Below are 21,404 nucleotides of genomic sequence, written 5' to 3' on the forward strand. Positions count from 1 at the left end.
TAAAGTAAATTTCAGTCCGGGAATCAGACTCACTAAGTTAAGCTATCCCTGATTACTTAGATATTTATCAGAGGTATCTATTAACTAAGCACCTAGTTGATGCTTAGTCTCTACCTAAAAGAGCGTTTTGCCCTATAGTTCTTTTTATCTTCTAACCTATCTTTTGATAGGCCTTAGTTTTTACTGCGCCCCTATTTTTGAGGAACTCGACCCTCTAATCTCTTTCCTCTGCCCCGAATAATAATAACTAAACAGACGCACGACAACTTAATAATAGAGGGCTTAGGCATTATACTAGTTATATGTCAACATATGTGTGTGCATATCTCTTCAGTAAGTGAGCGCGTGCATGCGTACACGTGCTAATGCAATCGGATGCATAGTTCTGTATCCCCGATACACCGCTTCCTCTATACGATGTTGATTATCAACTATTGCATCGGATGGAAAGAGCAACGAGTTTCCTAACACTCTCGTATGCCCCTATATTATTTCGGATTCTCATCAGTCTTTTCCTGTGACATTCTGCTATGTACCTAAAGCTATAAATACTGCCTATTTTCCTAGCTAAATGAAACAAGTTTGACACCCTTTTTATTCACGAATAGAGCTGAAGGAAATTTTGATTAAACTATATTATCCCTCCACTGTTCAACCTGTTCGCTGCCGACCTACCTCTATTGCACTTTCGTCTCTCTTCTATAATCGTGGTATTCGATCGACCGTGTGTGCGAACGCTTCGCACACTCCCTCGGATTTATGCCGACCGCGTAAATTCGACAATTCTTACCTATCCTGACCACAGTACGGAGTACTCCGTACAGTGGCGCTACTAAAGTCTGTGACCACCTGGCTGACCGTCCTTTTCTGCCACAGATTATGCCGCACCAAAACCTCCAATAGATATAATAAAATTGTATCAATGACTACATATTTGGTAATCAGGCCCTGTGCGAGTCATATTGGTTTGGCTGATGATCAAAATATTGTATACAACGCGATATGCGACTCCGCTAGGCGCGTTTCGGGGGTTTAACAGGCTATAATAGGAAGGCGGTGCTGCTAGCGGTCAAGACTTTAGTAGCGCCACTGTAGTATTACATATCAACAGCGTAGAATTAGGTGGTAGGATTTGATCCAACATCAAATTGTAGATTGTATTTCGGCTCGACTAGTCTCTTAGGTCAGTCAATCCTATGAATTTCAATTATTTTCTGAAGGGAAATCTCTTTTCTGCGAGGTATGTAGAAGTATTTATTGTATGGTGGTAGATCGCATGGTAGATTGTGTGACAAAAGAATAGCCCAAATGGAAATTCTGCCGGTTCAAAATGGCTGACTAAGAGATCTGGGGAAGTGAACCAAGTTAACATAACTATGGAGTAGTCCGCCGCAGTACATCAAAATCCTTGATTTTTGACACTTTCGTATTGGCCGCTATGGACTACCGTAGCCCACACTCGTCCGCATCCAATCCACTTTTCCCCACAGACCTAAAGCTCACTCCCTCCCACGTCCACAAGTTCTTTTGTGCTTTCATCACCAAGAAGCACATCGTTTACCAGCGGCAGCGCAGCTATGCGAGATGATGTCGAGGCGCTAACCAGGCCGCGCGCCCGGGTCCGAAGTGGCTGTATAACCTGCCGACGAAGAAAGGTCAAGTGTGACGAGCATCGACCATGCTGTTACAACTGCAGCCGGTTGAAGCGCACATGCATATATGAAGAGAGCTCGGTTTCAAGCCGTCACCAGCGCGCTACCTCACAAGAACCGATGAGGAGATCTACACCCACCATGTCTGGGGTTGGTGCTGGTGCTGGTGCTGGAGGTAGCGCTGTTGCTGCTGCGACGACTACCCCTACTGGCGCTTCTTCATCACCATCACAGGCACTATTCATTCTTTCAGAACTTGGATGGACTCCGCCCCCGAACTTAATGGAATTTGGTGCCAATGGAGGGTTTGCCGTCCAGGAACAGCCCAGCCACACGGCTTTGGCTTGCCTGGAAGCTTGGCCAGTCCTCATTTCTCGTGGTCACAGCTGCCGCCATTGAATGACGCCGCTTCGCTAGGCTTGACACCTGCTACGTCCCCTATGCTGAACTCTGCGACCTTCTCATATTTTTTCGAGCAGGTGGAACCACCATTCATCGCCAACATCGATACTCTTAATTGGAAACCGATGAAACAATATATGGTCGATCTGGCTTGCCGTCATCCAGTTGTATGGCAAGCAATCTCTGCTGTCGAGTCGCTGTACAAAGCCAAGGCGAACTACGACGACAACATGAATTCCATGGCAGCCTATTATGCTGCAAAGGGTGGGTATGCTAGTATGCTGGAACGAGGCGGGGATGACCCCGAGACGTTCATGGTCGTCACCTTCTTGCTCTGCTGCTTCGAAATCGTGGCGCAACACGAGACGGTATCCATTACGCTAAAGCCAGAAGGCGCGCTGGTAGCGAATCTGGAAGCCTGGGAGGCTATTGCCCCGTACGCATGGTCTCCAGTTCTACGTCGCCTCCAAGCGTGGTTCCAAATCCTTCACGCCAGGACCCTGCATCTGGGAGGTCGTGGCCTCCTGTCTCCCAAGGTGAGCAGGCTCCTGAAGGGCAACCATCAAGGACAGACACCTGCCCTTAACCCCCTGGAAGATCAAACTCCCGACCCAGATCAGGCAATCGTGCGCGACCTCTCCAGCACACTTTTCGAGTTTTACCTCGAAGTACAAGACATCAGTATCCAGATCACGGGATTGAACCGTCATCACCGCTCGCGAGGGTTTCAAACTGATGAGCGTGAAGTTGAAGAAGTGGCTGAGAAGATCCAAGAATCTCTCGATTACTTATGGCAACGGCGGCCGGCATTGTTGCGTGCAGAAAGACAACAGCTACAAGAGCACCTCTCCCCGACCCTAAGAGGTCCACTCAACCGGCTCGTCGATCTATGTACCACTGCTTACTATACCGAGATCATCTACCTGGGCCGTGCCCACGGTAAAACCCCTTCTGCGTCGCCGGAAGCGCTTCAGGCCATGCACCGCATTCACCACATAGTCGATTCTCGCTTCGAGAGATCCAAATTGGATCCCGGCTTCATATGGCCGTTATTCATGTACGCGGTCGAGCATCCAGACGCGGACCATTGTCATTGGGCAGTCGAAACACTACGCGAGGTAAGAAACCCGATTTGGCACAGCGACTTTGTGGCAAATCTCGCCCAGGGCATAAGTGAGGAGCAGGTTGCGCGGGCGAAAAGGGTTGATACCAGATACTTCTGCCTAGAACGGTTCAGCATGCCGCCTCCATTCATCTAGAGCCTTGCGGCCGGAAGCAACGACCATCGGATATGTTTGTATTGTTGCTCAGATGTGCACCGATCCGCCAAAGTGTAAGAGAAGTGGCATTCTACGCTGCACTTTTCATATATGTACAAAAAATCATCAATTTCGCCGTCTCCGTCTCGGGCGTTGAACATCATGGGCTGCCCGAAACATAGACTCTCCCTTCAAACGCGGCCAACTGCGATTGCTGAAGCTCCTGAGCATTACAAGTGGCCAGGACAAGATTCCACGGGTTTACTCTCGGTAACGACGGTGGAAGTGTCCACTCCCGTGGTTGGTCACTCAGATTTGCAACTGTCAACGATACTTTGCCATCGGCGGCCTCCTTTACGAAGACTAGGAGATCCTCGTGTTGGTCAATTACTTGAAATCGTCCATAAACGAGCAGATCTTTGTGCTGCTTTCGGAACCGGATCGCGTTCTTCCAGAACTCGAAAACACTGCCCTCTCTGCCCACCTGGTTGGCGACATTGATTTCCCTGTAGGTATCCAATACGCGCATCCATGGTGTGGTCTGGGCATCACAGAAGCCTGCATTCGGCGAGTCATCCCACTGCATCGGCACTCGGGCATGGTCGCGGGCCACCTTTTGCAGCGCATCTACTGCGTGGCTTAACGCGACGGGATCACCGCCGGTCTGCCGGTGGATTTTGTTGTAGTGGTTGACAGAGCGAATACACTTATAGTCCTCGACCGGGTAGGAGGGTGGAGCATTTACCATCCCGATCTCCTGGCCCTGGTATAGGTAGAGGGTGCCCGTCATCGTACCCAGCACTAAGGCCAGCATCTTCGCCGCCCTGACACGATAGGCTGGGGCATCCGATGCAAAGCGTGAAACGGATCGGCCTTGGTCGTGGTTCTCGAGAAACACTGTTGTCCAGGCGTCCGTGTCCTGGATCACCCTCTGCCACTTGGTCAGCTCGCGCTTAAAGTCAGCTATGCTGAAGGCCTGAAGAGTAAAGCGATCGCCCGGAGTTTGACCAAGGTACACCGTGTCAAAGTTGAACACCATGTCGAGCTGCTTCTCTCGCGCCGAGATGAACGGCATCACGTCGGCTTCGTCTGGAGTGTTGGGCAGCTCACCGACCGTGAAGACATCGTAATCCGCGAGCACCGAACGCACTTCTGAGATGTATTCGTGGATGCGCGGACCATTGGTGAAGTTCTGGAAGGCCAATTGGGTCTCATCGTTGGGGTCAGTGACGGGCGCGTCGACGAAGTCGATGCACTTGGAATAACGATTCACCGTGTCGACGCGGAAGCCGTCAATACCCTTCTTGAGCCAGAACCGAATTGTGTTATCATAAATAGCCCGCCGACACTCCGGATTCTCCCAGTTGAGATCAGGTTGGCCCGGCGCATAGATGTGGAAGTAATACTGTTGGGTCTGTTCGTCCCAGGTCCAGGTTGAGCCGCCGAAGTTGCTGCGCCAGTTGGTGGGAGGACAGCGCTTGTCCGCCGCGTCGTATCGTGCCGGACGCCACATGTACCAGTCTCGCTTGGGCGAGTCAAGTGATGCGCGCGACTCCTGGAACCACGGATGTAGATCGGAGGTATGGTTGATGACTAGGTCGAAGATGATTTTCATGCCCCGGGCGTGGGTTTGTTCGATGAGGGTGTCGACGTCTTGCATCGATCCGTACGGCTCGTGAATTTGCTGATAATCGGAAATATCGTACCCCATATCGACCTGCGGGCTCTGGTAATGCGGGCTGATCCAGAGGACGTCCACACCCAAGTCTTGGAGGTAATCGAGCTTTGAGATGATGCCGGGGATATCGCCGATACCATCATTGTTGGAATCCTTGAAACTGGACACATAGATCTCGTAGACCACCGCTTCTTTCCACCACTTGGGTTCGTGTTGTCGGACCGGGTGTGGCATGTTCGTATGGATATGAAATGAATCGGGTTGGAAGGAAAGAAAGAAAGTATACGGAGCAAGAATTTGAGAGAATAATTAATCCGTACTTAAAAGGTACGAAAATTATATTATTAAATCATTACCCTTCTGTTCCTATTGAGGGCGAGTCAGCGATCGCCGACCCCGTTTGTACACTTCTTTTTACTGCGTCGCCGATCGGCTCGCCGAGATGGCCGACCGGCGATCGGCTACATAACTTTAATCGGGATCCCCATAACCCCAGATCTTTCTTTTTTTGCCTTCCCCAGACCATGAACGGCGTCAACTAAAACCCCGTGGGCATAAATACGATGCCTGCGCCGCTCAAAATAAGTCCATAATTCGGTCACAACATACCCTACAATTCACAATGGCCTCTGCTCATGTCGAGGATAAATCGGCGACCCCCAGTAACTACCTAGAGGAGGTTCTGGAGGAAGCCAATCATGCCACGCAACGAGAACACGAACTCACCCTTCTGCCATCCCTCCGGCTGTACCCCAAGGCAATTGCATGGTCGATGTTTTTGTCTCTAGCGATCATCATGGAAGGGTACGACACGAAGCTCATGGGCACCTTTCTCGCCGCGCCCGCCTTCCAGAAAAGGTACGGGCATCAGTACAAACCGGGCAAATATCAAATCACAGCCGCCTGGCAGGCTGGTCTCAACAACGGTTCTTCGGTCGGGTCGATCATTGGCCTCCTCCTGAACGGTTACGTGTCCGAACGCTTCGGATTCCGTAAGACGATGCTGGCGTCGCTCGCCCTAATCACCGTCCTGATTTTCATTCCGTTCTTTGCTCCCAGTATCGAGGTGCTGCAGGTCGGCCAGGTTTTAATGGGTATCCCCTGGGGTGTCTTCCAGACACTGACCACCTCATACGCCGCCGAAGTGGCCCCTACCCATCTCCGCGCCTATCTGACCACCTACGTCAACCTGTGCTGGGTAAGGTTCACAGTCCGTGCATAAAAGTTGCTTGAGCTAACCATAGTATGGCCATTAGGTTCTAGGACAACTCCTTGCCTCCGGCGTTCTACGAGCCGTACTCAATCGGACGGACGAGTGGGCCTATCGGATTCCCTTCGCCCTGCAATGGGTGTGGCCCATTCCGTTGATGATCGGAATTGCCTTTGCCCCTGAATCACCTTGGTGGCTTGTCCGCAAGAACAGATTGGATGAAGCCAAGGCGGCACTTCTTCGTTTAACATCGCCAAATCGAATCGAGTTTGATGTGGACGAGGCAGTTGCACTGATGGTGGTTACAACAGAAAACGAGCGGGAAGCCGGGACCGGAGTCCGCTATCTGGATTGCTTCCGCGGGGTCGATCGCCGCCGCACTATCATTGCTTGTTGTGTCTGGTGTGTTCAGATTTTATCTGGAACGGGGCTACGCATCTATTCAACGTACTTCTACCAGCAAGCGGGACTCCCGACAGCCTCTGCCTTCAATATGACGATCGTACAGTATGCTCTCGGTATTGTCGGCGTGTTCATTGCCTGGGCGATGCTCCCACGGTTTGGCCGACGAACTCTTTACCTGTGGGGATTGGTTATTTTGGCTGTGACCTTGCTGGTAATCGGTGGACTAGGCGTCGCCGAGGACTTTTCCAACAGCAGCCAGAAGATTCAACTAGCCTGGGCCGTCGGCTCTTTGCTATTGGTCTACGCGTTCTTTTACGATGTCACCATCGGCCCCGTTTGCTACTCACTAGTAGCTGAGATCCCGTCTGTCCAGCTGCGCACTAAATCGGTTGTGCTGGCGCGTGCGTCATACAATATCCTCAATATCATCAGCAACATCATTACCCCCTATATGCTGAACCCGTCGGCATGGAACTGGGGCGCAAAAGCGGGGTTTTTCTACGGCGGAACATGCCTCTTGTCTGTTATATATACCTATTTCTGCATTCCTGAACCTATCGGCCGGACCTATGGGGAGCTCAACGTCCTGTTTCGGCAAAAGGTCTCAGCCAGAAAGTTCGCTACGACTCAGGTTACCCTTCCCGATGCCAGGGAGTTGCCCACTGAACCGAAGAACGAGTAAGAAGTCGACTATGGCCTGCTGGTGACCTTAGGCCAAGGTGTGGGCTTATTGCATGTAATGTACTTTAAGATGGGACGAACTCTAGCCAAGAACTTTGTTCACATTCCACTATTCGGATTCTTTCCCATAGCTATTCCTTATCATACCTTGGATACCACCAAATAGAAATATTTCAGACATGTTCACCATTTCACCAGAAGCTGCTTGAGTAGCCTACGAAGAAACTAGTAGCTTGACCTGACAAGATATTAAAATTTGAGGATCGATAGCCTGTTATCACACTAATAAGCACCTAGGTAAGCTACAGCCTAGGAAGAATCTGTTACGATACACCTGACATAAGGTTATCCGCAAATGTTGGTGCTATAGATAACTAATTAATTATATAGCAAGTTCCTAGGAGCAATCTCTTCTGAAATATTATAATCCGTGGAGATTAGGATTTAACTAAGTATGCGTTCCGGTACGTGTGCTTTATATAGAAAGAAGATGCCTAGAGTAAGACTTACGGTCTTCTAGTATATTCATGTGATATCTTATAGACTAGCTCTTCTATAGGCCGTAGAAATTAACAAGCAAGGATTCCTACGAGCACGTAGATAATTTAATAGGTTAATTAACTATTAAGCTTCACCGAGGCGTAATAACTACCAAAAATGAAACATTAGGTTGTTAATGCTAACGTATTTAGATAGGATAGTGGGGCTAATCTAAAGAAAAAGTCACGTGGATAGGGCTAGCGTATTGCGTTTTATTGAGATGCCCTATGCTTAGGGTGTGCTTAGTGAGCAAGTCAGAGTGCTCACTGATCGGATCAGGGCGCTCAGATGCGTGCTCAGGTCTACTCAGTGAGCAAAAGCGACGAGGGGCTGAGCACTAAAACGGAAAGGGAAAGCCAAGTCCTGGCATAGGAAGTCCGGGTACATAGGCTTTACTGCACAGCTTGCGCTTGGGTTGTTTTTGAGCTTTTTCGTATCACATACACAGCGAAGACTAATTGATGATTACTGCCTTTTCTCTAGTTGATGAATAGATTGTTCTGAAATCACGAGCCCTGCACTCGTTGGCCATCGTACCAAGATCAATGGTTGAGACTCTTCACAGATTATTGCTTATGGCTGCCACTCGACGAATGATAACCTCTTGTCGAGTCTACTGGGATTTAGGATACCAATATCTGGGCTCTCTAAGAAGCATTCATCATTATTAGTACACCATTAGATTTAAAACATCCGAGTGTCACATCCAATCACACAATTCACGGAACTGCTTTGACCGTTCCGAATCTGCTATCGGTGTTCTTGATGGTATGCAGAAACATAGAAGGGAAGCAATGGCGCCCAAACCGAACTTCCGTTGACTGTCATACAGAAGAAGTGTCAAATTAGTAGTGTATCCAAAAGATAACGAACTGATCAGCAGGGATACATCAACATACCTTCTTCCCGCCTTCATTTTCCGCAGTTCGGTATCCAAGCCATCTCCTGTACAAATCCTCCGCCGTATGTGTCGTGAACATGTAGGAAAGCCGGTACATAATGTGGTCATACAAATGGTCAAAGTTCCAAATACTGTCTGGCCCACCATTGATGTTCTCCGGTAACCCGCGATTGTAGATTCGCGCCAGCTCGTTCGATGTCCACTGGCCATCAGCGTATATCGGGTGCGGGACATGTACAGCTTTCAGTCCATGGTACAATGACCACGAAGCACCTGTCATTTCAGACGCGAGACCAAGTCCTTGTGTTGCCTGCGACTTGTGGATGAGATTGAGCAAACGCCGTGAGTACCGGCCCATTGTGATGACTCTGGCGCGACGTGGAGTGTGAAGGCCGTGTTTGAAATTCCAAACTTTGTCTGGGAAGGTCCAGGTTGTTTCCTTGGGGCTGAATATTGGGAGGAACGTGATGAGGTCTGCTTCTTCTCCGACGCCCCAATCAAAGTCGTCGTCCTCTGGGGAAGGATTTGGTGGTTCTGGGCCTATGGATCTGATTCCTGTGCCCAGGATTGGTCCCCAGATCGTGTTCGCGGACACATCTTGGAGGCTGTTGTTGGTCATCTCTAAGAACTCTGCCCAGGTACCGTGTGCGCCGGGGGTGTAGAAATAAGCATTTCGTTCCCATAAGTATTTCCGCGGCTGTTGTTTGGCGAAGGAGGTGGCTTTATCCAAGAAGTGATAGATATTGCCGGTGTGTCGTGCGTCCATCTCGAATTGCCAATAGTAATCGAAGTTCGGGTATAGCTGGGAAAAGATCTGTAGCGGCTGGTGATGTTGTAGAACGGCGCTTCAAAGAGTGTTAGTGGTACTGGCACGCGCCGGCTTGTCCTTTTTCTAGCAGATGTCTTTGGTCCTAGTGACTTACCTATGATCAGGAATCTTGGGATACCATGCCTCCAGCAACTTATTGTTGAAAAACAGGGCAATATTACGAAACTCAGGCGGAATCAACTTTCGCAGATTATTCATGGTTTTGGCATCCGAGATGATCGGTAGTTCGTCATCCTTCACATGAATTAGGAGGAAGACCTCGTACTCGGCCCCCGAATGCAAGGAAAGCTCCATGATCATTGCTCGAAGATACTCGCGGTGATTCTGTGTCCACAGCATACTATTCCATGCTCGGATGAGGACGGCTGATCGAGCATGATATCGCTTTACCCCGGTGGCAGTGGGTTCCTCGAAAGTCTCTCGAGGTGGCTCTCTAAGCTCAAAAGAGAGAGGACGCTGATGAGTCTGGTTTAGTGCACTGTTCGGCTTGTATCGATCCGCATTTCTCTCGAAGCAGTGGGATTGAAGGTCGCTCCAGTCAACTTCGTTCCAGTGTACCAGTGGTGGCCGAGTGAAACCGGGAACGTCATCTTCGCTGTCATCGTCGTAACCGTACGCTCCAAAGCGAGAGTATCGGTCTGTGCAGACATCTCCATCGAGATCAATTGCTTCGTGTGAGCCAAATCGAGACTCGGGGAACCCAAGTTGCTTTCCTTTGTAAACGAGAACCATGTCTTCCGAGCAAGTGCGATCTAGATCCCGTCCCCTTGGACCTAAGCATGGCTGAAAGCGACCACGATATGTCTTTCTCCACTGTTTGCTGTTGTAGTCAGGGTAAGGGTCGTAGATGACGGGGCCTGGGTGACGGCCATCGAGGGACTGCGAGCTGGTCAAGGTTAAGGTGCCGCCTAGGTAGAAGCTTTCATCTCTGTACGAAAAGATAGTCAGTGGGACTCATAGATAGGCTCGAAATCTGATTCCCGGTAATATAGACCTTTTATCATGCACGATGCCCATCTCATCAGCTTCCGCATTCCGTCCTAGATCCTCAACGGATTTGCCCGCCGTCTCCCGATATTGCCCTGGTCGAAGAACTGCCGGACGAGTGTAATGGCTCCATTGACGTAATAGGAAATTATCACCGGGCCCACAGAGACACGAGAAAGTCCCAAGAATGGTAAGCAGACCAAGGAAACAGGCAAGCAAACGTAGCCATACAGAGGGACGAGACCTAAGTGACAACACCCTAGGCCGAAATCCAACAAGACCCTTGCCTCGCACCGTCAGAATAGGATCCATCGTGAGCAAACGTACAGTATTTCACCACAGGGAATGTGCATATTCTGTATGTTCTGTATCCCAAGGGTTTAGGGCTGGGTGTGTGCTCGATGAGATCTCTGGAGAAGGCGTCGTGCAGGAGACCGTATCAAAGCACTGGCTAGGTATCGGTGATGAGAGACAAAATAGCACACAAAGGCATCAAGAAAGAGCCCTTACCTCAACTTTCACTTGTATCTCCCCAAGCCATGCATACAGTTGTCTGACGAGAAGTGACACGCAAAGCGGCAGTTCTGGACCGACGCCACGACGATGTCATCACTACACGTCCGCGACTCCATCTCCGACGGTGAATCGGGAAGGTCTGATATCACTCTACCATCTTGTGTGGAACAGGGCTTCGGGTACATCTCTTTACAAGGAGACTCTGGTATCTTTACTACTCTTTAGATCTAAACGTCAGTGGACGGGAGGGGAAGCCTCGATTGGCTTGGTGGCTTGTCATACAATCCTACAGAACTTCCCGCCGTGAAACCTTGAGTACTGAGTCTGTTGTGTCCTCTGGCATCGAAGCACAGAAAACTGAATACTTCCTAAGAAGAGAATGTGGGCTAACAAGAAAATCGGTTAATCGCAAAGATTGTATACCTGCTCTATGGGGTCTATGTGATGATGTATTCACGCACGTAAATGGTATGAACTCTTGCAGGGCTGAAACCTTAAGAGGGCCTGGCTCATACAAGCACTCGTCACCTTAACGTTATCGGCGCTACTCGTATCTATCGCATGACAAAACTACTTAGCAAACTTAATCGTTTGGCTAAGGTTCTTTCCATGATATGTTTGTCTTGGCACGTGCCGTGACAGTTTACAGCTTGCATCAACTTACAGAAAGAACATCTCAAGATCTTCTTACAAACGGACTACAAGTCTAGAAAACAAATGGTAAAGACGTAGTAAAGAAGCCGACACTTTCTTTTTAAAAAAAAGGGTATGTACAATGTGCAACACAAAATGGGGACACAAGACATAACAAAGCCCACGAGAGCGAAGCTGGAATGCTCTGGGCTCAAAGCGGAATTCGACTCAAGTGACAGTCATAGAGCTTCCAAGATTCTCCTCAATTAGGTCCCAATCCATACCCAAAACAAGAAAAATGCTATGCAATGTACCTCGGGAATCTGCCAAACTAGGGTTCCTAGAAGTTTAGGCAAAATAGCTCTTCCATAGCACACCGGATAGGTCTTCCAATTGATCCGGGGTGAAGGCCTAGAGTGCAGTAATCAGTATTGGATAGAGTAGGTATTTAAGAGTCGGATCACGAACCTTTGCATCGATGTGCCAGGTATCCTGTCTGGTCTTCTTGAACTCGCTGATGATCGACTTCACACTGGAGCCCACAACACCTGGGTCATTAGCGGCGCGGGTACTCAGCGTAGTCAAGGCCTCTGGCATCCAGCGAGGTGGGGGACTGTTGTACGGGAATGCCTGGATCAGAGCACCTAATCCCAGAACGGCGCCGTGGCGAACGATGATCAGTCGGTTGTGCTCGGGAGTAGGAGTGCCTGCGCCGGAGGAAACCGCGGAGGAGATTCCAGAGCGGATGTTTCTGGGCTTCTTTGGCAGCGGGTTATCTGCCAGAAGTCTTGTGAAGCGCTCCTGGAATCGGTGAACCATCTTGTCGCGCAGGAGGATGGGTGAGCAACGGACCATGCCGGACAGGGTGGCAGATGCACCGGCGCGGACTTCGTGCTGTGGGTCTTCCAGCATGGAGGCAATACACTCGAAGAGCTTGTCACGGTCCGCGGGATCCAGTAAGAAGAGTCGACGGAAATAGATGATCTGGATGTTGATCATCACACGCAGACGCTGATGCCATGAGGGGGAGGTCTGTCCAATTCGGATGAGAGTCTGGACAAAGTCGGAGTTCTTCTCCGCGGGGTAAGGGATGTTAGGAAGATGGCGGAAAACATGGTAGGCCAGAGACTGTAGCTCGGGGTCTTCCTTGACGTCCATCATGTGCAGGAGTTGAGCAGTGAAGACATCAGGGAAGAAGGGAACGAGCTGCGTACACTCGTGAGAAGAGAGGGTGGAGTCCAGCCAGAGCAGGACAGTCTTACTACCAGAAGTGTAGGACGAAGGGGTCTGTTGGCCAGGGGTTCTGGCTTGCCGCCATTGCTCAATTTGATCAAATACTCCACGAAGAATCTTGGAGAAATCATCAGAGGGCTGGTAGGGGTACGTGCCGACCGAAGAAGCAGCTTTCTGATCCTCCAACAAATGTTTGAGGTCAGGGTACGACTCATGATATCTTGTGCGGTAAATGGTTGCAAGGGTCTGGCCCATTGCTTCACGCACTCCCTTGTAAGGGTGATCCAAGTGGCCGAGGAAGTTCTCCACAATGGGCTTTTCGAGCTGGAAGTGCCATCCAGCGTCAATGATGCACTGGTGAAGCAGATTAATTTTCGAGCTTTCCTTGAAGGCTGCATTGGTAGACATGTCTAGGCGGAAGCTGGCAAGCCAGTCAACCAAGGGCCAGGCGCGACGAGGATCACGGCATTGCAAGATCATGTGGAGGAATGTAGTCCAATAACCAGAGTTCTCGGGCGTAAGACCGTCCGTAAAAATCTTACGCACAATAGGGAAGGAATATTCCCAAACGAGAGCGCGGTTCTCCACACTCGTATCGGTCACAGAGCTGATCAAGGCCCCTAGAATCTCGGCCGTGGCACGATGCTGATGCTTGTCACTGCCATCCTCGAATACAGCTTGAATCTCCTCCTGGATATCCTGGAACGAGGCAGCGGTAAGCCCATCCCGAAGCATGAGCTCAAAGGCGTAAAGCAGCATCATAGCACAAGACATGCGGAACTTATCGGCAGACGGGTCTCTTGGCTCTTGCTTCAAATACATGAAGAACTTGGAGAACCACTCGCGAGTGAACAACTTGCCCATCTGGGTCCGTACGTTCCACTCGACGTCGTCATATTCAATATCGCGGCCTATGTTTGACTTGTACGCAGGCATCGTCTTGCCCCACACCAGCCAACCAGGGAAGTCGTGATCAACGTAGTACTCAGCATCAGGCTTGGCAAAGCTAGCCAAGTACTCCTGAGTCCAATCCTTCTCATCAGGTCGGGTGGCCACCTTGATCTTCGAGGGGAATCGCTGATGACCGAGAATATAATTCTTGTACTCGTGGGTGCAGATAGCCCGGACATCGATCATAGTGAAGAGCGCAATGAGTGCCTGGGAGTACATGCCTCTCAGACCAGGGTGATCATCGATGGAGCCGAGGGTGACCAGCTCGATCAAGTTGTCACTTGCAATGTAGTCGAAACGAAGACCCATCGTGATGACGATGGTAGCAGCGCGACTGGCGATCTTCCAGTGAGAGACTCGGGCTAGGTTCACCAGCTCTTCGGCCAGATCAGCCTTTTTCTTCTCAATCAAAGCACGCTTGTTATTGATGACCTTGCGCTTTTGCTCAATCTCCCCATTGACATCATCGCTAGGCGCAATCGCCTCAATGATCTTCTGATCCAAAATGGCCATGCGTTCCATGGCGCGGCCATAGTCCATGATTTGGAAAACAGCACTAGAACAGATCTTCTGCACAGAGGGCTTGTCGACAGCGCTAGCGTCGATGAAAGTCCGGATCAACGCTGGCGTGTATTTCCAGTTTCGCCCGACCGTCTTCGCGACGCTGCTCAAAAGCAAAGAGAACAGGGCTCCCTTGATACGGGCATGATCGTTCTCCTTGACACCCTTTTGCAGAGCCTTGAGCAGAGGGGGAATGATGAGAGTTCGTGCGCCCCAAACAGATTTGAGGGCCGATTCACCCGCATTCTGAGCATTCCTACGAGTTTCGGTGTAAAGGGAGACACAAGACTCGGCAAGATCAAATAGTAGGATCTCGTCAAGTTTGGATCGAGGTCGCGGAGCAGCATTGTGCCGCAAGCGTTGCAGATGATAGACGTTTGCCCTGCGCACGAGCAGCGCCCTGGGATAGTCCTTACGAATACCACTCATCTTGTATGGGTGGATATCAGCAGCCAGCAGGCGGGTGACCCGATCTAGGACATGTGCGGATCGCTCGATGCCAACATCAACGAACCAAGAGCGGTAGGCCGAGTACAGTGCACCAAAGCAAGGCACGTCGTCCTCCTGCTTATCACTCAAAAACCTGTGCACGTCATGCAGGACGAATCCTGCACGCTCGCGGATTTCGTGAATGGTCGTGTACAAGACGTCCTCTTCCTCAAGAGGATATCCTGTGGGGTAGGAGAAGTTCTCTTTGATCGCTGATTCATCGGAGCTGTCGAGCGCTGCCTCGGGGTCCTCATCCCCGACACCATTCGATACAGTGGAGTCATCTTCCATTTCAACCTCGTTTGTATCGGAGGCTTCGGATGACTTCGAGGCAGCCTTGGGATTGAACAGAACCGAGATACCTGACAAGAGCAGACGAAGCAGAACGAGGTTCCTGGTCACTTCATCGGACCAATCCTTCCCACTTCCATCCCGCTTAATGCTGGATGTCTCATTTGTCAATCCCGAGAGATGCTTCAGTGCGGACTCGGCCTGATTCTTGAAGACCTCGACAGCGAACTCCAGTTCCTCGCGCTTGGGCACATGCCAGTTGATGTTCAGGTTCTGGACATCGGGCTTGTAACTCCAATGAGTGGGCTGAATGCCTTCCTTGGTATCTTCCTTCTCATAGAGAGAGTAGTCACTAGTGTAAGTCCCCGTCAGGTTGAGCAGGAGGTGGTGGATGAAGTTTGAGATGTGCACAGTCGGAATACCTCGGCACTTCTGCTGCATGTAGACCGCGATGTCAAACAGCTCTTGCCGATGAGCAAGGACGGCGTCGCCAACGTGGACCACGCACATACTCAGCATGCTGACATTCCAGACCAGGCCACGGTCACGAGGAAGGACATCTGTGCCTGTAGTTCTGGTAGAGCCAGCACCGTTCTCCTCAATTTCAGTGCGAATGGCTTGAATCAAGACCGGGATGAAGCGCTTCAGAGCCTTCTCAGGATTGACCTTGCACAAGGCGTTGCAAATGAAAGCCATTGCATCTCGCGCTTGGTGGATGACGTGGTTGGAGACGAAATCCACAATCTTGGAGAGTGCAATATCGTAATACTCGGGAGAGAGTGAAGCCAGCAAAGGCATGAATGTGGCGGGGAGTGTGTTCACAATGTTCTCCTCGGGGGACCCATTGCGCACTCTAGTGACATCTGGCAAGTTTTCGAGGAGAGTGAAAACACGACCCAGGAACGAGATCGTGAAGTCGCCAAAGCCGCAAGTTGATGACCGCAGAATCAGCTCCTCTGTTTCATCATCTAGTTCAGTGTCATAATTCAATTGCAAATCCGTTCCTTGCTCCTCCATACGTTCCATTTCTCCAGTAATCCATTGAAGTGCAAGCATGTTGCAATTGACATCTTCTCTTCCTTGAGTCATATCAACCATGGGGATATTGTAGCATGCCGACTGAATGAACGATAGAGCATGAAGAGACTTATCAAGATCGTTGGCATCAATACCAGGCAGAGCAAGACCAAGGAGAGTGGTCATATGGCAGCGATATCCTCTTGTGCGAGTAATGACCCGGGAAAGTACTTGCATGGCGCGAAGAGAAGAGGTCGTCCGATGCACTTCGACCAAGCCTTGGAGAGAAGGGTAAATTCTCTGCAGTGCGCCGGGGAGAATGAGATGCGGCTCGAGGTAGGCCAGACCTTGCAGGGTAGACAAGGAGAAAGTCATCGCAGTGCTGCTCTTGGCGTAGATACCCATGAAGATTACATCCCTCAGGCACAACACGAAGCGACGCTTCAAAGGCTCGGTGAGTCGTCGCTCGACTGGAATCTCCATCTCTCCACTTTGCTCGCGGTTCCAACGCATCACGAAGAAATCAGTCAAATAGTAAACTAACTGCGAAAGAGTCTTTGTCCAGCTACCAGAGTTTGAAGGGTGGAAGAAGGTCTCCACGGCCTGAATCAGACCCTCCAGCTGGCTAAGAATGGAGTCCTCGGATTCTAGACAGGCCGGAGAGAGCGACAGCACTATCCAGCGGGCAATATGATGAGCCACGGGGTGCTTGCGCGTATCGCGATCAAGCATGATGCCCAGACCGGAGGAAATATCTACCAAGGCACTGTAGGGCGATGTAGATTGTCCTACTGGAATCTCCAGCAACCGCAGAATCGCAGTGAAAATAAGAGCTGATTGATCCTTTGTGAAAATACCATGCTCGGAGAATGGAATATGTCCCGCGGGGAGCGAGTCCCGGGCCAGTCTAGACAGGTAGTCCAGGTATGTTGTGTCGAATGTCTTGGAGCGACCTACTAGCGACCATAGATGGAATTGTGTCGGCAGATGGGTTTGTGGTAGGAGGTCTTCCCTTTCAGCAGGCGGGGGTGATGTCGGGAGCAGCAGGTTGATCAATCCTGCTACCACGAAAGCGCCTTCGGAGAATGAGGTAGTATAGTGAGGGAGGAACTCTTCGAGCATCGCGGGTAGTTCGCAGGGGTCAAAGAAAAGCTGAGAAAAGGCGCACATTTTCGTGAGCGTCTTCACATTGCGCTTCAGATTCGTGGAGTGAACCAGGCCAGACTCGGTTGGTAGTACAAAGGCCTTCAGCTCCTTGTAGAGAGGTTTCCAGTCGAGGACGAGATCTTTCACTGGTCGGAGGTAGTGCTTGCGTCTGTACCCAAAAGTTAGCATTTCCCCTCCACGCCGCCGATCAAGACCACGGATTTGAGCTCACTTGGTGAGTAGCATGAACATGCTAGCAAAGCGCTCTGAAACACCAGGATCAATACCCGGAGCTAGCGAAAGCTCGAAATAAAGCTTCACTAGATTGATCCGTTCCTTTCGGGTGGGATCGAACTTCAGTGACAGCCATCCTCGCAGCTCGCGTGTCCAGTGTACAGCTCCAGGACTGAAATCGCCCGCCTCCACGGAAATGTACAGCTGATTCAAAATTTCGCGAAGAGTCCGATCCCGCTCGGTCTCATCTTCAAGCTGGTATGGTAGGTATTTGAAGTATGGATAGGTTCGTGGACGAACCCGAGCTTTCGGCTCGCCGTCGCCATTCATGACTACTGGTTCACCACCTGGCGAGGTGGCGCGTGAGATCTCTTGTGCATGGGAGAAATTGTCGGATGTGAGAATCGCCTTGGGGGCCGAGGTGTCCATACTCGCATGCGAGACGAGCGAGAGGGGAAGGTTGGGGGCGATACACGGTGGAGATGTGAGGAAGGAGGAGTTGCCCGTGGATGAGACGTCAGATCGGGGCTCTAGGTAAAGTAGTCGATACGTCAGCAATCAATAAGTTTCACAAACTTCAAAAATTCGAATCGCAGTTATGGACTCAACCCGAGAGAAAGCTATACCTAGACCGTAACGTATATAATTCCACTCCTGAGAAGACGGATCTTGAGACCGGAGGATGGGTTACAGCACGGCCGGATTCGCATGAGGTTCTTGGCTGTCGGGGCGGGCGGAGGAGCTTCGGGGTGGGCTGGACTGAAGCAAAATGGGGGCCAGCGGTTAGTAATCGATGCCTCGTTTCGCCTCAAATTATAATCAGCCTCAAAAGATGGATTGAAGGAATCAAGCCAAGAGCTCAAAGAACAGAGATGGTCAATGTCTCACGTTCAAAGTTCAGAGCTCGGATCTTTGGATTCGACGAAGTTTGATGACATAATGACACCGTAACAGGTCCGGTCCGTGAAGGTAACTACCGCTTTTGCGCGAGACCTGGAAAGTCCGCCGAAGAAATATAGATTCAAACTAACCTTGACCTATTTAGTTACCGATATGTTCCCTCTCAAAATGGTAAATAGTTGTATCTAGCAGTCTTTGATGATCATTCTATGCCCTTTCATTTATAATGGTGACCCTTGTAAGCCACCTGGACCGCAAGAACGCCTTACAAAGCACAAGTTAGGCAGACAGCCTCTTACGCGGCTGTGCGCGCGCGTATAACGGAGCAAGCAATCAACAACGAACCACTGTATTTTAGCTTTCATTTCAATTGGGTGAGACTTTCAACACTTTTTTCACATGTACCCTCACGCCGGAGGCAAAAAGGAACCGAAAAGAACCGCCTGGATTAATGCATAGGCCACCATGGCTTGCGCAGCAATCACTAGTCCTCGGTGGCTCTTTTGAGGATCTTGGAAGCTGCCCATAGCTGTAGATACGAGCCACCAATACCAAACTGGGTAGCCCGAAGAGATCCGGTTGATGATTTGGACATGATAGCTTGTCAAGGCCATCACTGCTAGGAGGCCCTGAGGCACCGCCAGGCGGAAGAGCATGGATCCGGGGCTCGCCTGCGAGGAGGATATACCACCGGACCCTGAGCGCAGAGTCGATGGGGCTTTGAGAGCCCAAAGTGCTGATTTGCAAAGGATTGCCAGCATGGGTGCGGCCAGCAAGAAAAGCGGAATATTCGAGACGGTCCAATACTGAAGGAAGCCCACATTCCTGCCAGTATGTTAGAGAAAGTCACAAACAAGAGAAGTGAAAGGGAAAGATCATTTACCAATAGAAGCTCTGGACCCAGTTATAGATACTAGGCACAGTCCAGCTGCACCAAGGACGCAAATCTCCTCCGCCCATGCAGTATTCACTATAGGCCAGGATCTGCGGCACAACCATACTTAATCCAACGATACAGCCACCAACGACGATAACGACCAGGCGACGGAATCTGTGAGCGCTGAGACCTTGTGTCAAGGTCGCCCACACCAGGATGGCAGCATCGTAGGCGAACAAGAACCCGCTCAGAATGCCGTTACTTCGGACTACCGTTGCAATAGCAAAGAGCACCGCAGATATCAGAACTTGCAGGTCTCGAAGCAATACAGCGCCATTATGCTCTGCAATGAGAGAAGACGTGTACAGGAAGTATCCAGAGATATTTAGAAGGGAGAAGATCGGTTCTCCGTACGGCGCCGACAGGAAGGCACCGGCGGGTGAGATGATGTGCAGAGCAGCCGACAAGAAACAAATGAGCTTCTGGGTGGATGTCTCGCTTCCGAAGATGTTGGCGGACAAGCTGTACAGCGCCAACACGGAGTAATAATGGCAGAAATGGGACAGGATCACGCCTACCAAGGCGATGTTAACTGGTCCCTCTATGCCTCCAGACCAGCGAATACCTATACGGAGTGAGAATTGAGCCAATAGATCAATACTTCAGTTGAGAAAAATCAATTAGAGCGTCGTACCGGAGGCAAATAAGCTCAGAATTCGGGGATAACTAAAAGCCCATTCTTGCTCGAAAACATACCCCTTCTCGGCGATATGTAAGAAGTAGATCGAGTCCCATCGGACAAACTTCATAGACTGAGGGAGAGACTCTGTGTGCCCACTCACCAGGCTTGCCCCCTCGCGCGAAATCAAGGTCGTGGATGTGTCATATCCAGGCCCCGGACAGACTGTGATTACTATGAAAAGCAGTGCTTTCCAAAGCAAAAAAGCGAGGGTCAAGCTGCCGACCGGATTGTCCAGTCGGAGCAGCTTCGCCGAGATGGGCTTGGGAGCCGTTGTGGCCATATCTCTGGCACGTCTCGGAGTGAACCGTGACGTCGGGAATAATCCAGTGGACACGGCCTGGGCTGGCGGGTCGTGTGCTGGTGAAGTGGAACAATCGGGATCACCAGATCAGCCGAGGTACGGGAACTGATAATGGTCGATAATACAGTCGGTACTATGGACTGCTCAATAATGTTGACGGTTTAGGGTGAACGTTGTGGACGGGATCCCGTCGGAGTGCACAACGACAGAAGAGCGGGCATAATTATCTACATAATTAGTCAGCGGAGGCGGCGTGATGGAAAACGAGCGACTAAATTACTGATCGCCGATGCGCGATTTAGAAATTACTCTGAATAGATTAATCGATAAAAGTATAATTGATGTGATTGGTAATTAATTCAGCAGCTCCCGAGGAATATCGATGGGCAAACCCAGAGTCCAGGTTTAGTTATCTGAATCATTATGGGAAATCATTAACGATCGACCCATCAATCAGGGCATGGCGCGCATCTAGATACACAAGGCGATTTGGTCAAATCTCGAAACGTTGAGTTGAAAGAACAAATCAACAGTTGGACTTGACGAAATATATACGGTAAGTTCAAACCCAATGAGACCTTAAAGGCTAGACTTGACCTCTATCTCGTGGTTCATGGTGCCTTGGGAAGATCGGTCCCCGGTATATGTTCTATTAAAAGAGTACGTGGTCCAGTGTCAAGTAATTCCTAAATATACAGTGGCAAAGTGTGGTGACGGAGACATATGACAAGCCCAGCCTTGGCGATTTCAAAACCACAGTCAGTTATTATTAAGTGGTCGTCCACCTGATGCGATAATTTTCAGGGTTTTCTGGAATGATGGAACCCACTCGGGTCTACGGGGGCAAACCTTGGCTCCATGATTCCCACTCAGCCCTATTGAGCTCTTGCTCCCGTGCTTCGCTCACTCTAGACTCTAGATCTTGGGATATCATGACAACTCTCCGCTAGTCCGCCGGGAGCTCAAGTG

The 21,404-nt window shown here is 50.4% G+C and overlaps 6 protein-coding genes across 6 annotated transcripts; 2 read left to right on the top strand and 4 right to left on the bottom strand.

Moving 5' to 3' along the window:
- Positions 1-1,912: 1,912 nt before the first annotated feature.
- N7473_002497 (uncharacterized protein) lies at positions 1,913-3,313 on the top strand (the record flags this gene model as incomplete). The annotated part of the gene is made up of 1 exon (XM_057148437.1): positions 1,913-3,313. One exon carries the CDS (start codon positions 1,913-1,915, stop codon positions 3,311-3,313), a length of 1,401 nt encoding a protein of 466 aa, XP_057012091.1.
- A 160-nt stretch (positions 3,314-3,473) lies between these two features.
- N7473_002498 (glycoside hydrolase family 13 protein) lies at positions 3,474-5,225 on the bottom strand (the record flags this gene model as incomplete). The annotated part of the gene is made up of 1 exon (XM_057148438.1): positions 3,474-5,225. The coding sequence occupies one exon, from the start codon at positions 5,223-5,225 to the stop codon at positions 3,474-3,476; it is 1,752 nt and encodes a 583-aa protein (XP_057012092.1).
- A 388-nt stretch (positions 5,226-5,613) lies between these two features.
- On the top strand, positions 5,614-7,288 carry N7473_002499 (general substrate transporter; the record flags this gene model as incomplete). The annotated part of the gene is made up of 2 exons (XM_057148439.1): positions 5,614-6,189; positions 6,248-7,288. 2 exons carry the CDS (start codon positions 5,614-5,616, stop codon positions 7,286-7,288), a joined length of 1,617 nt encoding a protein of 538 aa, XP_057012093.1.
- A 1,258-nt stretch (positions 7,289-8,546) lies between these two features.
- On the bottom strand, positions 8,547-10,856 carry N7473_002500 (DUF3405 domain-containing protein; the record flags this gene model as incomplete). Its single annotated transcript, XM_057148440.1, has 4 exons — positions 8,547-8,648; positions 8,727-9,573; positions 9,652-10,485; positions 10,552-10,856. The coding sequence occupies 4 exons, from the start codon at positions 10,854-10,856 to the stop codon at positions 8,547-8,549; spliced, it is 2,088 nt and encodes a 695-aa protein (XP_057012094.1).
- Positions 10,857-12,041: 1,185 nt separating this feature from the next.
- N7473_002501 (proteasome activator BLM10) lies at positions 12,042-18,044 on the bottom strand (the record flags this gene model as incomplete). Its single annotated transcript, XM_057148441.1, has 3 exons — positions 12,042-12,104; positions 12,162-17,550; positions 17,614-18,044. The coding sequence occupies 3 exons, from the start codon at positions 18,042-18,044 to the stop codon at positions 12,042-12,044; spliced, it is 5,883 nt and encodes a 1,960-aa protein (XP_057012095.1).
- Positions 18,045-18,922: 878 nt separating this feature from the next.
- On the bottom strand, positions 18,923-20,414 carry N7473_002502 (uncharacterized protein; the record flags this gene model as incomplete). Its single annotated transcript, XM_057148442.1, has 3 exons — positions 18,923-19,340; positions 19,399-20,017; positions 20,087-20,414. The coding sequence occupies 3 exons, from the start codon at positions 20,412-20,414 to the stop codon at positions 18,923-18,925; spliced, it is 1,365 nt and encodes a 454-aa protein (XP_057012096.1).
- Positions 20,415-21,404: the final 990 nt, after the last annotated feature.

The sequence above is a fragment of the Penicillium subrubescens genome (genome assembly GCF_028828155.1).
Source record: "Penicillium subrubescens strain IBT 31985 chromosome Unknown utg000002l_segment0_segment0, whole genome shotgun sequence".
NCBI lineage: Eukaryota > Fungi > Ascomycota > Eurotiomycetes > Eurotiales > Aspergillaceae > Penicillium > Penicillium subrubescens.